Source organism: Lampris incognitus, chromosome 6, assembly GCF_029633865.1.
Source record: "Lampris incognitus isolate fLamInc1 chromosome 6, fLamInc1.hap2, whole genome shotgun sequence".
Lineage (NCBI taxonomy): Eukaryota > Metazoa > Chordata > Actinopteri > Lampriformes > Lampridae > Lampris > Lampris incognitus.
The window spans coordinates 19,185,895-19,200,934 of NC_079216.1; the positions used below are offsets into that span (position 1 = coordinate 19,185,895).

The window sequence follows — 15,040 nt, forward strand, 5'->3', positions numbered from 1 at the left end:
ATCGTATTTTAGAATGTACGCAAGCGCGCAGGACCCGTGTTGTTTCAGACCATAGAAATAAAACACAGAGAGAAGGAAATCCTGTTTTTCACAAAAATCAACTGCATACGCGGGGTTGTCACGTAAACCACTCTAAAATAATTCATCTTCCTACAAATTTTACGTGACTCAATAAGCGTGGTGTCAAATTGTTCCCATTTTTATCAACGGTGTTGACACGACTTTGACCAAACGGGTTAACAAGAATTCGGATGGTTGTGAGTATCCGCGTAAAACCTGGCATACTGTAGGAAAACACACGTTCCCTGCAGCACGATAAAGAGGTCGGGGCTTATATTGATGACCGTTAAGCACCAATCATTATTCACACCGCGTAGGATCGGCATTAGCTTAGGATATTTGAGAGATACCCTCTCAGTTTTCCTGCGGATAGTTGGCGTTGCCGTTCTATCCCGCATGAATCTGTTTACCAAACCAGCGTGTAAACGCGCGATATTATGATTTCCCAGTTACCCCAGCGCCGAGAGCCATTCGATGGAAAATGAGGTAGCCATATTGTAACGGGGAGAATAGTGAGGTAGAGAGACACAAATCAGAGAAAGTTTGAGCGATATTCGCAGCGTTGAACCCCACAGACTGGAAGGGGCGTTGGGGTTTTTTCCGTCTGACAAGACTGCCGAGCTCACGAAGACACAATGAGCGGAGGGACGCCCTATCTGGGCAGCAAAATCAGCCTCGTTTCGAAGGCCGAGATTCGCTACGAAGGGATTCTCTACACTATTGATACTGAGAACTCCACCGTCGCACTAGCGAGAGGTAGCTAACAGCTAACGTTAGCTGGTTAGCTAGTGTTATCTCAAGTTGTCGAGTCGATGCGGTTGCTTTCTGGAGCTGTTAAGTCCTTAGATATCAATTCAGATGGCTTAACTTTCAAGCCAAGTGTGTCTTTTTTTTCTTTCTTTTTTTCTTAAGTCAAACCGAGGTCGGGCATTCTGGTGTAATTCAGAGGGGAAGAGGCACAACTCTAACAAGTTGGTCTCGGGTAACGTTAGCTTGCTGTTAGCGCTCCTTGCATCACTAGTTCACCTAGCAAATATAGTGGCAGCGTTAGCTATGAGCAAAGCTAGAAGGCAAAACCACTATAATCAAACGAAAGTAAATACCCTATGTGATCAGCCGAATAATTAACTTTCATAAACAAATACAACTTTTCAAAGGTATTGTTCACCACCGACAGTGTCTTAAGTTGAAAGCTATCTAGGTTATGCTAGGACAGATTTAACTGTATGTCATTAGTCAGCCAACCAACCTGCCAGATATGCAGTACCTGTGCCGGTGTGTTCCTTAGCTGCCGACAATGTTGCTACTAGAAGCCCCACAGATGACAGCAATAACTTAATCGCGATCACATCAAGTTCATAATTGATTGCATTTGCCTACAAAAGACACATTTACTCTTATTGATCTCCCGGGTTTTTAAGCCCATCATCAGGCGCGCATTGTTCATTGAAGGCGAACTAATTGGTTAAATACTACAGCAACAGCTTTGTCCCTGGCCCTAGTTAGGAAGTAATATTCATTGTAAACCTGTTGTAACCAAGTTAAGCTTGAAAGTGCAGGCATGAATGACGCACTAAAACTTGGGTTTGTGTTGCTCAATATAGCCTACCTTTCCTCCATAGTTCGCTCCTTTGGCACCGAGGATCGCCCCACTGATAGGCCCATCCCGCCAAGAGATGAGATCTTCGAGTATATCATTTTCCGGGGCAGTGACATCAAGGATCTGACTGTGTGTGAGCCACCCAAGCCAACATGCTCTCTTCCCCAGGACCCTGCCATTGTCCAGGTACACTATAACTCAGATATCCTTCCATCCATGGGTATGCTGGAGCCTATCCCAGCAGTCACTGGGCAGCAGGCAGGGAGACACCCTGGACATGCTGCCAGACCATCACGGGGCCAGACCCAGATATTTGCAATCTTATTTTGTTTGTGACAAAGTTTGGAGGCCATTTTTCTCTTGGGACATAAAACTAACAATCCCCATTTGCTTCCTTAGTCCTCCATAGGCTCTGCTCCGACACCTGCTGCCACCACTGCCTCTGCCCCATTCCAGTCCACTGGCTCCTATGGTCTCTTCAACAGGGCCCCAGTACCCCCCTACAACCAGTTCAGCAACAGTCCCTTGGTTTCCCCACAGTTTGGAGCTGTTGGTGTGGGTAAGGAACACTACTTGGGTCCAGAGAGTGGGAAAGGCGGTAAAGGGACATAGGATTGAGATGTTCATCTCAAGTCATCAGTGGTCTCAAAGTAGCATTCCAACATTTTTCTTCCTGTGCTCTGTCAGTATAATTGTATGTTAATCGTCTTCAGGTTTTGGGGTCTGTTCTTGAAAGACTAGGAACTTCTCATCAAGGGACTCAGCCAAGCATGCTTTCCAAGAGTTCCAGGTTGTTGTGTTGCCTTGGGACTACGTTGGCATACAACAGTAAATGAGGAGGCTTAGGCTGGTGTCAGTGCACCCTATAATAGCTGAGATCTTTGTTTTCCTCTTACATGTAAATATTTTTAAAAGAAAACGCTATGGACATGATGGTCAAACTAGAGTTTTGGCTTTTTCCACTAAGACGGATTCCATCTCAAAGATTTTCCATAAGTCCACAGGGACACAGTGCAGTGCAGGAATTCAGAGTGTTGTTGCCCTCAATACTCCATGCCTGCTGTTCCTCCACATACAGGATGATCAGTGCCCTCCTATGTTACATGCGCTGCTGCACCCCACTCTCAGAGCAGTTCATTTGGCTCTGCTCCCCTCTAACTCACAAGATCTGGGTACCCTTGTAACTGAAGGTAAAAGACAGATAAAGACAAGGTTTAAACAAAAAACTATCAAGGAAATTTCAGAGCTGCGTGACTACTCACTTCACTGGATGGTATTTCAGTTCATCTCTACCCTGATAATGTTATTGTTTAAAAATGATATTACACAGTAATAACAGATTAAACACATTTATTACAAGGCAGTCACTTTTTCTTTTGATGCATGATAGGTTTTGCAGAATTAATTTACTTTTTCTGCTGGTGCACCCCAGTCTCAGAGCAGTTCATTTGGCTCTGCTCTCCCCTCTGACTCGCGATCTCTGGGTACCCCTTGTAACTTAAGGTAAAAGACCAATAGAGACAAGGTTTAAACAAAAAACTAGCAAGAAAATTTCAGATCTGCGTGACTACTCACTTCACTGGATGGTACTTCAGTTCATCTCTACCCTGATAATGTTATTGTTTAAAAACGGATATTACACAGTAATAACAGATTAAACATTTATTACAAGGCAGTCACTTTTTCTTTTGATGCATGATAGGTTTTGCGGAATTAATTTACTTTTTCTCTTACATACTTACTGTGTCTTGATGGACTATTTAAAAAAAACTGAGGCTCTAAGCCTGATTTACTTTGGCTGTCACAATAGTTTTGATGATGTTTGAAATTTGTCTTGCAAAGTGGTATTTTTAATAGCACAATTGTTCTTAGTGCTATGTCTTTTAATGTAGTGTCTTTAAATCCAAATCTTAACTGTATGTGCTTCACAATAACATGCATATATTTTGCTGTAGAATCAGTTTTGTGCCTATTTGCTTTACAGACTTTGATAATAATTTAATCTCACTAAGGCTTGAACCTCTTTAGAGGGCCTTGTTCTGATGGTGGCCAAACTCGAGACTTGGGCTAGTGTGTGTGGTAAATGAGCCCAGGGCATTTGTTATCCTGCAGTCTAATCAGCACAAGTAACCTCTGGGAGTCATCGGAAGTTCAAGCAATGTTGTGTTATGATTATAACAGGTTTCAACAACTTTGAGTGGTGTATTCTCATCCCCATTCCTGTTCTGCTGTTTTGCCTCAGGTCGCAGTAGCCCTAGCATGGACCCCCTGCGGAAAAGCCCCACCCATGAGCAGGCAATACAAGCCACTCCATCTGCCCCAACCTCCGCCCCCACCGCTCCAGCCCCTGGCCTGGGTCGCAGGAGTCCCACTCATGGCCGCACAGCTCCCTCCACCACTGGCCACGGAAACCAGAAAGCTCAGCACCAGGACAGCCTGGATGCAAGGAGGGGTGAGACTGTCAGGGGAGTCCGCAGTAGCCAGGGCTGGCCTGTACCCCGCTCAACCTCTGCCTCTCACGCAACTGCTGTAGATAGGGCTACCACTGCAGGGCTTATCCACTCTATCTTTAGCTCCCAAGGTGAGATCTCAGCCCAGCGTACACTCCTAACACCAGGGTATTTTGTGCCGCTAAATCCTCAGAAAGGAACCAGTGCCACATTTGTATGTGTGATCTCTTAACATTCTATTCCAGAGGTTCCACATTCCAAACCACTGTGCCTTTTTTTTTTGAAGGTAGGAGACTTAGTGCCACCTGTTGACACAGCACAGGGCTATTCTGTCATGATTGTTGGAGCTTTTTTGGAACACTAAAGGAGCTCTACTATTCCAGGCACAGACGTCCAGAAAGTCCCCAAGCCAGAGTCTGAGCAGGCGAGAGGTGAAGGCAGGGAAACCAGTAAACGTTCTACAGGTTAAGCCCACCTCCATGCCCATTAAGACTCTGCATGCCTTTCCAGTTTCTCTCGCACAGTGGAGGCCATCAACTCATTTTTTTTTATAATCACTGGCCTTGATCATCCCTCGTTCAAAGTGTTTTTCTTTGCTAGTGCACATGTCTGAAGATTGACATGCTGTTCATGTCAATAAAGTCCAGCAGCGACAAATACATTTCTTCCTGTTTAGGGGTAATGTTTGTCGTATTGACTAAATATTTGATACTGTAACTTGTGTGGTGGTGCTGATGATCAGTAAATCTATAATTTTCTGCTTTCATTCCATGTTTGATGTGCCTTTTGATTTTGGATGACAATAGTGTGGTTTGCTCTTTTATAGCTGTCACCTGAAGCCAAACTGTTAAGTTATGATAGTTGCCTGTTGGCTAACCCTACTTTGTTACAGCGTCAATACACAGACAACATTGCTTTCGTCCACATGTCCTGAGTTTTGCCTTCTCATATGGTGCCATATATATATATATATATATATATATATATATATATATATATATATATATATATATATATATATAAACTTTGTTTCATTAATGTCCTCCTAACATATTTGGTGACAGCTAACTCTTGGTCCCCTTAAATGCAGTTGCAGGAGCTCCAACTAACCGCCGTGGGCGAGGGGGTGGACATCGTGGCCGAGGGCGCTTCAACGTGCGCCGGGATGGGCCCATGAAGTTTGAGAAGGACTTTGACTTTGAGAGTGCCAACGCCCAGTTCAACAAGGAAGAGATTGACAGAGAGTTCCAGATAAAATTGAAGCTGAAAGGTAGGTACTACTTGGGTGACTTGCAGTGACACTTGTCATTTCCAGCAGTAGTTTCTTGTGAATCAAAAAAATAAGCCGACCAAGAAACTCTTTCCCTTTGATCAAAAATACTTTTATTATTGTGGCATGGTTCTATTTAACATTGAAAACATTGCCAATGCATTTTGGCAGAATGCCTTTGTTAGGGAGTGCGAGTAACAAACAAAATGGCACATATACTTAACACAACTGTACTTTTTTGTGATCTGATTCCAAAGATTGAAAAGACATGCATGTTAGGGTTAATACTCCTGTCTGTGCCCCTGACCGAGGCATGGCAAGACGAATTGGATTTGGTCCCCAGGTGCTGCACGGCAGCTGCCCACTGCTCCTAGCTACACAGCTAGGATGAGTTAAATGTAGAGAAAGAATAAGTAGTAAAAAAAAAAAAGGATATGATTTGCTGCAGTAAATCCATATACATCTGTCCACAATCGACTTGAAGATACAGGGATGTAACGATACATTCAACTCACGATTCGATATGATTCCCGAAAGTGCATTCACAATAAGATTTTTTTTTCAACAAAAGATTGAAGACATTATCACTGAAAAAGACTCCTTTGTTTCTCAGACACAAATCTACAAAATATCTTTTCTTTATCAAATTAAAGAATCCTTTTTATTTCTGAAGTAGGGTATAAACTATGCAAAACAATGTCTATATTTCCTTTTCTTTGTAAAAATGAAACTGAAAATACCTTTTGTCTTAAATAACAAAAAAATAAATAAACTGAATTTTAAAACAAATTCCAAATCAAATAAATAAATAAATGAATAGTACAAGTAAAGAAAATCTTCTCAAATAAACAATCTAAGGCTTGGCCCGTGTTCCTTACTTGGAATTTACACTTTTTTTCTTTTTTTGAGGAATATTAGCATATCTACATTTTCAGGGAGAAGCAGGGATCTATGGACATTCACAATGTCCCACCAGTGACCATAGACACATATATATACACTCACTGGCCACTTTATTAGGTACACCTTGCTAGTACCGGGTTGGACCCCCTTTTGATTCAGAACTGCCTTAATCCTTCGTGATATAGATTCAGCAAGGTACTGGAAACATTCCTCAGAGAGTTTGGTCCATATTGACATGATAGCATCACGCAGTTGCTGCAGATTTGTTGGCTGCACATCCATGATGCGAATCTCCCGGTCCACCACATCCCAAAGGTGCTCTATTGGATTGAGATCTGGTGACTGTGGAGGCCATTTGAGTACAGTGAACTCATTGTCATGTTCAAGAAACCAGTCTGAGATGATTCGAGCTTTATGACATGGCGCGTTATCCTGCTGGAAGTAGCCATCAGAAGATGGGAACACTGTGGTCATAAAGGGATGGACATGGTCAGCAACAATACTCAGGTAGGCTGTGGCGTTGACACGATGCTCAATTGGTACTAAGGGGCCCAAAGTGTGCCAAGAAAATATCCCCCACACCATTACACCACCACCACCAGCCTGAACCGTTGATACAAGGCAGGATGGGTCCATGCTTTCATGTTGTTGACGCCAAATTCTGACCCTACCATCCGAATGTCGCAGCAGAAATCGAGACTCATCAGACCAGGCAACGTTTTTCCAATCTTCTATTGTCCAATTTTGGTGAGCCTGTGCGAATTGTAGCCTCAGTTTCCTGTTCTTAGTTGACAGGAGTGGCACCCGGTGTGGTCTTCTGCTGCTGTAGCCCATCTGCCTCAAGGTTCGACGTGTTGTGCGTTCAGAGATTCTCTTCTGCATACCTCGGTTGTAATGAGTGGTTATTTGAGTTACTGTTGCCTTTCTGTCAGCTCGAACCAGTCTGGCCATTCTCCTGTGACCTCTGGCATCAACAAGGCATTTTCGCCCACAGAACTACCGCTCACTGGATATTTTCTCTTTTTCGGACCATTCTCTGTAAACCCTAGAGATGGTTGTGCGTGAAAATCCCAGTAGATCAGCAGTTTCTGAAATACTCAGACCAGCCCGTCTGGCACCAACGACCATGCCACGTTCAAAGTCACTTAAATCACCTTTCTTCCCCATTCTGATGCTTGGTTTGAACTGCAGCAGATCGTCTTGACCATGTCTACATGCCTAAATGCATTGAGTTGCTGCCATGTGATTAGCTGATTAGAAATTTGCGTTAACGAGCAGTTGGACAGGTGTGCCTAATAAAGTGGCCGGTGAGTGTATATGCCACATTGACTGCTGGATTGTATGTCAAAAAAGATATTGATATCGGTTGAGATGTGTAAACATTGTCGTGCTTTTTATCCAGAAAAACCGCTGCTCCCGTGTTTACTTGTATTTGTTTACAGGCCAGTCTTGCCCGGTCCAATATGGCGCCGATGTTTGTTTATCACGGCAACAGTCCAAAGTGCATCTGGATGCTGGATGCAGCATCTATTTGCGGCCGTCATGTCTACGACTTGATAACAGCTACTGACACGAATGATGATATAGGATGTCGAACAAGTGATGTCAAAATAAGATAGCGCTCTCTGCTGTTTAAAGAGTATTGCAATTAATTTTTCATCTCACCGATTTGAATCGTCACATATTTGTATCAGGAATTTACTGTCTCGCGAAGTATCGTTACATTCCCAGAAGATAACCATTGAATATAATCCATGCATGGAGACATGGGGCTATCGAATAGTCTTTAGTCCGTCATATGCAATATTCCAGACAATTTTGATGAAACTTGGGGGGGGGGGGGGATTCCAATTCTTTTCTTTATCTTATGTCTTTATTTCGAACGTGCATAATAAAAGAAAAAAATGAGCAAGCATAAATAAAAAAAGAAGATAAAAATAAAACCAGAAGAATTCAAGAATTCTCAATAGAGTCCAACAAAAATTGTGTTCGCAAAGGAGCAGGAGGAAGTTACTGCTTATAATTTCCTGCCCCTTCTCTAATGCTCAATTAATAAACCTAAATAATAAATTTAGTTTTTCACACATCAGAGTATGTCATTCTCAATAACTCTCACAAGGACTCAATAAAAGAATAAAAGCAATAGAACATAAAAACAATAAAACAACAAAAAGAAAGAAAACGAAAACAATGATTTCCAAGAAACAACAATAACCACATCCACTATGGGTGTCACGGTCATGAGAGGAGCAAAACCTCCTCCTCATCCTCGTACCTCTTTAAAATATCTTTCTCGTGCAGCCAGACTCTGTGCTCAGGTATCTTGAATTATGGTACACCCATCCAGTTTTCCCATCTGCACATTTTTTTTTCTTAGTTATTACTTTACTCGCATATTACTTAGTTTAATTATTCTGGTAATGTGCTCTCAAACAGTCAAGTTTGTTCTGTTTACTGTATTGCACAACTCTTACTAGTGCAGTACATTAGCCTACGAGGAGAACCGAGTGTGAAACATCGTCTCAGCTCATCACTAACTGTTAAATAATATCAACTACTTCATTGACAGTCACCTGCTATTTTGGCATGCCATTTCTGTAATTTAAGACTGCAGTGTATTCACCACAACTAGATGAAAGTGACTTTCCTTTCCCTCCTAGCCACAAACTCTGCAATAGTGTTTTGATAATCCAACTTGGATGCAGTGCCCTTTTTAATAAACTGAATAGCAGCTCACATAATCTTTTCTTGTGACATACTGGTTCACAAATAGTTTTTTTATTCATTTTAATTTTAGAAAACTGCACTTTTTATCTAGCAATCATCTTAATTTGTGAAATAATTTTAAACGTACATAAATTTTTCTCCTGTGTTCAAATACCAACTCAACGCAACATTCATTTTTGCACGAGACCTTGACTATACATTTTGATAGGCAGGCCTTGTTGACTTAATTGAATGTCACTTAATGTGTGTTGGGAAAAGTTATCAAATTTTATTTTTTTTAATTATTGTATTTTAATTTGGAAAGGGTCAGGTGCAAGGTCCTGTGATGTCGCAAAGCCCTTGCTATGGGTCTGGCCACAGCTCTTAGGTGTGGTCTACCTGAGGGTGACCATGTAAAAGATGTCATCAAGGCAGGCATGTGATTGCAGATGTGCTTTGGCTTTCTGACTCAGATGAGAAAAGTGACAAGTCGAAGACAGTGAATGGCGAGGACAAGGGTGACTCTGGCGTGGAAACTCAGAACAGTGAGGGCAATGCCGATGAGGAGGGAGACCCACTTGGCCCCAACTGTTACTATGACAAGTCCAAGTCCTTCTTTGACAACATCTCCTGCGATGACACTAGGTAAATGATTTAGTGATGCAACTCTAAAGTCAGATTTGCTTATTTTGCCAAGTACACTAATTCCACACACATATCAAGGGGAAATTTGTGCAGTGGTGTACTGACGACAAACATAATGACACAAAAGTACAAAGACAGCAAGGCTTTACAGAAAATCACTCATCGTATGTCATTGTTGTGCATTGTACTGATTGTAAAGTCCTTCGGGACTACCTTATGATTTTTGGGCTATACAAATAAACTTGACTCAAAGCATAAACAAGACAGGACTGTACTGGTCACTACACAGACACGCATTCACTGTCATTCTGCACCTTTTCCATGGACTTTAATCAACTCTGTTAAGACAACAGAAGAGGTTTTATTTGTTTTTCTCTGACACGGCATTGTTACTTTGCTTTCTTCTCACCAGGAAAGCAAATGAGAAGTCTGGATTGACAGGGTTCCCAAGGTATATAATCCCTTCTCTGTCACCGCCAGTAATTGTTTTCTTCAGCATTGTATACTCCTCCCCTGAAAATCCACATTTACAAAATAGGAGGGACTGCACACTCGAAATAAAAAAAAATTTTTTTTAAATAAGGGAACCTGTGCGATTTACAAACCACAGGAGGCTGGGCTTTTTCCATAGAACAGTTGTGTCAGATTCTTTGATTTTATTAGAAAAGAATGCCATGTGAGTTTTTTTTTTTATCTGTCATAATTCATATTATTTTTCCCCACACTTGAGAATAGATTGGAATGATTGAAAAATGTAATGTAAGAAAGCATGAAAAGTGCTATAGCCCTACACTATCACTACCATTAGATTCAGGATATTTTTCCGTCATTACTCAGCCATGTTTTTTATTGATTTGTTTATTTATTTATGTTAATTCCTGATGCGGTCACTGCAGGGAGCGGAGGCAAACCTGGGCTGAGGAGAGGCGGATGAATGCTGAGACGTTTGGCATCCCCCTGCGTCAGAACCGGGGTCGAGGCGGTTTCCGTGGCCGTGGCGGCATGGGCTTCCGCGGGGGCAGGGGTCGCTCGGCCAGCCGAGGGTCCTTCGGCCCACCCCACGGAGGAGGCGGCTTCAGGGGAGGATACAGAGGGAGCCAGGGAGGTCGGGAGTTTGCAGACCTACCAGAGTACAGGGTAACGTATCAGAATTTCAGCGAGAAGTACTTCGGAAAAGGGATTTAGCTGAACGCTGCCTTTTGAAATAGCAGAAAGATCCCATCAGCACTTTGACAGCCGTCATGTTTTGACTTTCTAGTTCTAGCTCTGCACTTGTAAAGTAACTCAATGACCATGATTTAAGTGTAGGCTGTAGACTTTTTTCAGGGTACCTTCAGCTCAGAACTTGGGACGCAATAGTGTGAGCTAACATTGCTCTAGAGAATGGTCTGAAGGATGAGTAATAGCTATAGGGTAAAATGTTTATTATGCTGCTGAGAATATTTTGCTGCGCTCCCAGACTACACAATCCCAGAGTTATCTGGATGAATCTCAAAAGTTATTAAATGTTGAAGTCTGCTAGTTATATATGAATACAGATGCAGGGAACTATTACAGTATACCCCCATGAGAATTTGAAAAGTAGCTTTTTTTGGCTCTATATACTGGGAATGAGTTTCTAGATCTTTTCCAGCGAATCCCTGTCTGACATGTCAAACTTAGAGAACATTCTTATTTCACCTAAACCGAACAAATCCCAACCATATCCCACAGCAATCGCTCACCCATGCTCAATTTTTAAATAATTTTAATACAGATAAAGAAACAGCATTTGAATAAAAAGTCTCAATTTATTGCACTTGAATATTATGGAGAAAAAAAATTTGTTTTTCCTTGTGGTTTTGTGTGTCCTGATTTGATATTTGAGGATCTTCACTGTTCCCTTTCCGTTGCCTTTTCTTCCAGAAGGACAACAAAGTGGCTGCATAGTCCAAACAGCTGGGAGGATCCATGAGAAAGATGTAACTCCGCACACTAAATACGAAATGAAAATATAGAAAAAAAATTTCTGTTGCTACTTTTTTTGACTAAAAGAATGAAGATTGTGTACTAGCTGTATATTTGTCACCAGCACTGGGGTAGACTGCTTGAACGCAACATACTTTTCATATCTATCTTCGATGGAAAAGACAACGCAGTCTGGCGGCGGCGGCAGCGGGAGGGGGGGCAGGGGGATCAAGATCTCTATAAAAATTATTTCCAGGTGGCTGAGAAAATATGTACAAATGTCAGATTTCAGAGGGATGTTAGTATTTTTGCTTTTCAATGATGAAAGTCTTTTCCTCACCCCTTTCCTGAACCTGTATTTGATAATATTTTGTTAGCTGTTGAAGGTCATATACATGAGTCCTTTGACTGTGATGCTCACTGACATAGCTTTATTTGGGGGCTGGGGGGGGGGGTAAATGTTACTTCAGCACCAAAATAACCTGCAGGGTCTCAGTCACAGCTTTCTACCGCGTGTTTTTCTAAGACTACTACACATACTTTATCCTGTATTTAGTCACCCGCCAGCTTTCATATTTATTCCACCTCCCGAACGGCAGTGCTTGTGATTTCATTTTCTCCAGTAAGCCTTCTGAAGTATAGTCCTTGTGTTCAGTTTTCACCTTTAGTGCAAGTCTGCTTTTTTATTTGATTTTTCTTATGTTAATGTCCATTTTGGATTCTTACGTTAAGTGTAGGGAGGTGCTAGCCAACATGTGTACTTTACTGGTTTATGTGGTAGATCTATTCCCAGTTCACATCTAACCAGGCTTAGGGCAGGACAGGTTGCAGATAGGTCAAAATTCAGCTGTTTTTATTTATACTTTTTTTTTTCTTCCTTTGATTTACTTTAGAGGGCCATTGGTACAGGTGGGACTAGCGTTTGAGATGCTGCTTGGCTACATTTATGCCCGTCATCAGTCAGTCAGACTTTGTTGTGTCATTTACGGAAGCAGGGACAGTATCCACCAAAGGCAAACCAGGCTATCATCTATATGTGCTTCACAGAAAATGGGCCAGTTAAGGGTTTAATTGCACTTTCGATTGTGACATGGCTAAAAAGCCCTTGAAAATACCGCTCATACGTACGTGTGTTCTGTATTTTCTTTGACAGGCGCTTTTTCATGGCTAACAGTATTTTTTTTTTCTTTGATCTTTACAATTTTTTGAATTCAGATGCTGTTAAATGTCACAGGAAACAATGCGAACCATTGGCTTGCCATGTCTCAACTTAATCCACCTAACGCCGCATATATTTTGGGGAAAACTCGATGCCAATAACTTTGTCCCATGGCACTGCATGGTGGTTGATAGCTAAAGCTACGTAAGTGATGTCAACATAACTATAACAAATATGCATAGCTGTCTGGGTGTAGCAACTTAGTTTCCTATTGATCCAATATAATATACAGCAATATGGATTCTTATTTTTGAGGTTAAGGAACTGGCCCGGGTGGGATAAGATCGATAGGTTTGATAGACTGTGCCAGTTGGCCTGGCATGATTTAAGTACTTAAAAGTTGGTGGCATTTTGATTAGGCAAGCAAAGTACTCGGTTGCACATTTTACTATTTCAAAGTTGTATTACAAAGCGGTGTCTTCTGCTAACAATGGCTCGGCAGCCTTTGAAAAAGAATTTGAAATGGAGTTTGATTCCGTAGATATTGTTCTTTATGGTCCTGGGTCAAATAGAATACATAACAGATGTATTGGGAGAGTGGGTTTACCATATCAGGACACTTTCGTTAGTTTCTGGCAACTTGTAAATCAGTCTTTTAATTACTTAAAATTCAGGTTATTAAAATAATGCTCTGATTTACAAGTTACCAGTAATTTCCTTGAGTCTCTGGTCCACTTATATTTGCCCTAAGTGGACTGTCCTTGTCAACCTAGATTAAAACTACAAACTAAAATTCTTTGGAAGTCCAACTTGACCCAGGTCCAGTTTTTAAATGGTAGTTTACAGATGTTTGCATTATGGCTGAAACCCCAAAATGGAAATTCTCAAAATTCTGTGAAAAGATGTCAGCTTGATGAGCAAAACTACCTTTAAAGTACTTAAATGTGCTCAGGAAATGTATAGAAAAATGATTTTGATATGCCTTAATGCCAGAGAATATCAGCTAATGTCACCAGAAGATAGATGACTGAAATATAGTGGGAAATCTAGAGATTTGAGACTTGTCACAACTCACAAGGTGGTTTTGCACACAGCTTGTTGAATTGAATGCACAAATTGTTTTTAAGAAATCTTCCATACTAGCAGATATCCAATATTTTTCTGTTGGGTTATCGAGTAGCTATTCTTTGCATTAAGGCACTAAAGCATGCGTATCCATGTGGATTTTTTAATATGTAAGAATTTGAGATCAAACAGCGTTGGTTGTTAATTCAAAACACTTTTGTGTTCTTCCTTACCCTGATGCTGGGTCCAAATTCATTTGGCAATGTTTTGGGGGATCATGTCCAGAATGGGAGTTAATTGATACATTTCACTTGGGTGCCCGGAAGGAATTTGATCCAGCAGAGCGGCAGTTCTCAGCTCTCTCAGTGCCATGGAACATTTGAGCATGGAAAAGTTCATTTGATCAATTTATTGTTTAGATATGCCACATGAAGCCTTCGCACTGAGAAAGGGGAGGGGGGGATCAAAAACAAACAAGCTCATTACTGAACTTACTCATTAATGAGCTTGGGATAATGCCTGGTCCTTCAGAGCTTTCATTAATTTGCTTCGATTAGGATTTAACAAATATAGAAAGGATTTCCTCTTTTTTGGATAAAATCACAATTGTATTCCTTCCAGGGCACACCAGTTGAGATCACTGAGATGGCGGACAATTGGATTGTAATAATGAGACTTCTTGTGAATTTGGTATACCAGGCCCAAATGGATTTTTGGTGGGGGGCGGGGCAGGGGCTCATGTGCCTAAATTTTAAAGGAAGCTCTTTAGTTCTTGTAAAGTTTCAACTGGTGTTGTATACAATTCCACACAGCACTGCATGATGGTCCTGCGTGTCAGCCACAAAATAAAGCTAAGATTTAAAAAAAAAATGACAGAAAGCAGAACTGTACAGGCAGTTGAAGCATCAAGAAGACTGTTGTACGTGAACATGTAAACAGGCCAAGGTCATGTTTTCTTTTCTCTAGCGGCTTCCTTTAATACACTCTGGACTCACAGCCTCATGTTGTGTCTTTAAACCCAGCATGGTGTCCTATGTGGGATTCAGTGGACTGGGGTTTTATTAAGAGCATACAATAAACAGTTGTTAATTACTTTGGGTTGTGGTTGCTTAATTTCTACCATGCTTTGTTATTGCTAGATGTAATGCATATTTCTGATCTATTCTTTCCTGTGATAATGTTGGGTGCAAATTAATGTGGCACTGTATCGAAGCATTTAAATCCAAAATAAAACC

General features: G+C 41.3%; 1 protein-coding gene across 3 annotated transcripts; it reads left to right on the top strand.

The window, feature by feature from the left end:
- Positions 1-544: 544 nt before the first annotated feature.
- lsm14aa (LSM14A mRNA processing body assembly factor a) lies at positions 545-14,897 on the top strand. 3 transcript variants are annotated; one of them, XM_056281166.1, is made up of 9 exons: positions 545-816; positions 1,683-1,846; positions 2,060-2,219; positions 3,903-4,241; positions 5,201-5,380; positions 9,463-9,634; positions 10,047-10,085; positions 10,531-10,771; positions 11,540-14,897. In XM_056281166.1, exons 1-9 carry the CDS (start codon positions 696-698, stop codon positions 11,561-11,563), a joined length of 1,440 nt encoding a protein of 479 aa, XP_056137141.1. In that variant the 5' UTR covers positions 545-695; the 3' UTR covers positions 11,564-14,897. The 3 variants fall into 3 exon arrangements, with proteins under 3 accessions (XP_056137141.1, XP_056137143.1, XP_056137142.1); XM_056281168.1 differs by having other exon boundaries at positions 3,903-4,112; XM_056281167.1 differs by lacking the exon at positions 10,047-10,085.
- The last annotated feature ends 143 nt before the right edge of the window (positions 14,898-15,040 follow it).

Bases quoted from the DNA above. Each gene is read 5' to 3' on its own strand.
- lsm14aa (XM_056281166.1), top strand. From the start codon at position 696: ATGAGCGGAGGGACGCCCTATCTGGGCAGCAAAATCAGCCTCGTTTCG. The intron at 10,086-10,530 runs GTATATAATCCC...CGGTCACTGCAG, and splicing joins GGATTGACAGGGTTCCCAAG to GGAGCGGAGGCAAACCTGGG. The intron at 10,772-11,539 runs GTAACGTATCAG...CTTTTCTTCCAG, and splicing joins CAGACCTACCAGAGTACAGG to AAGGACAACAAAGTGGCTGC.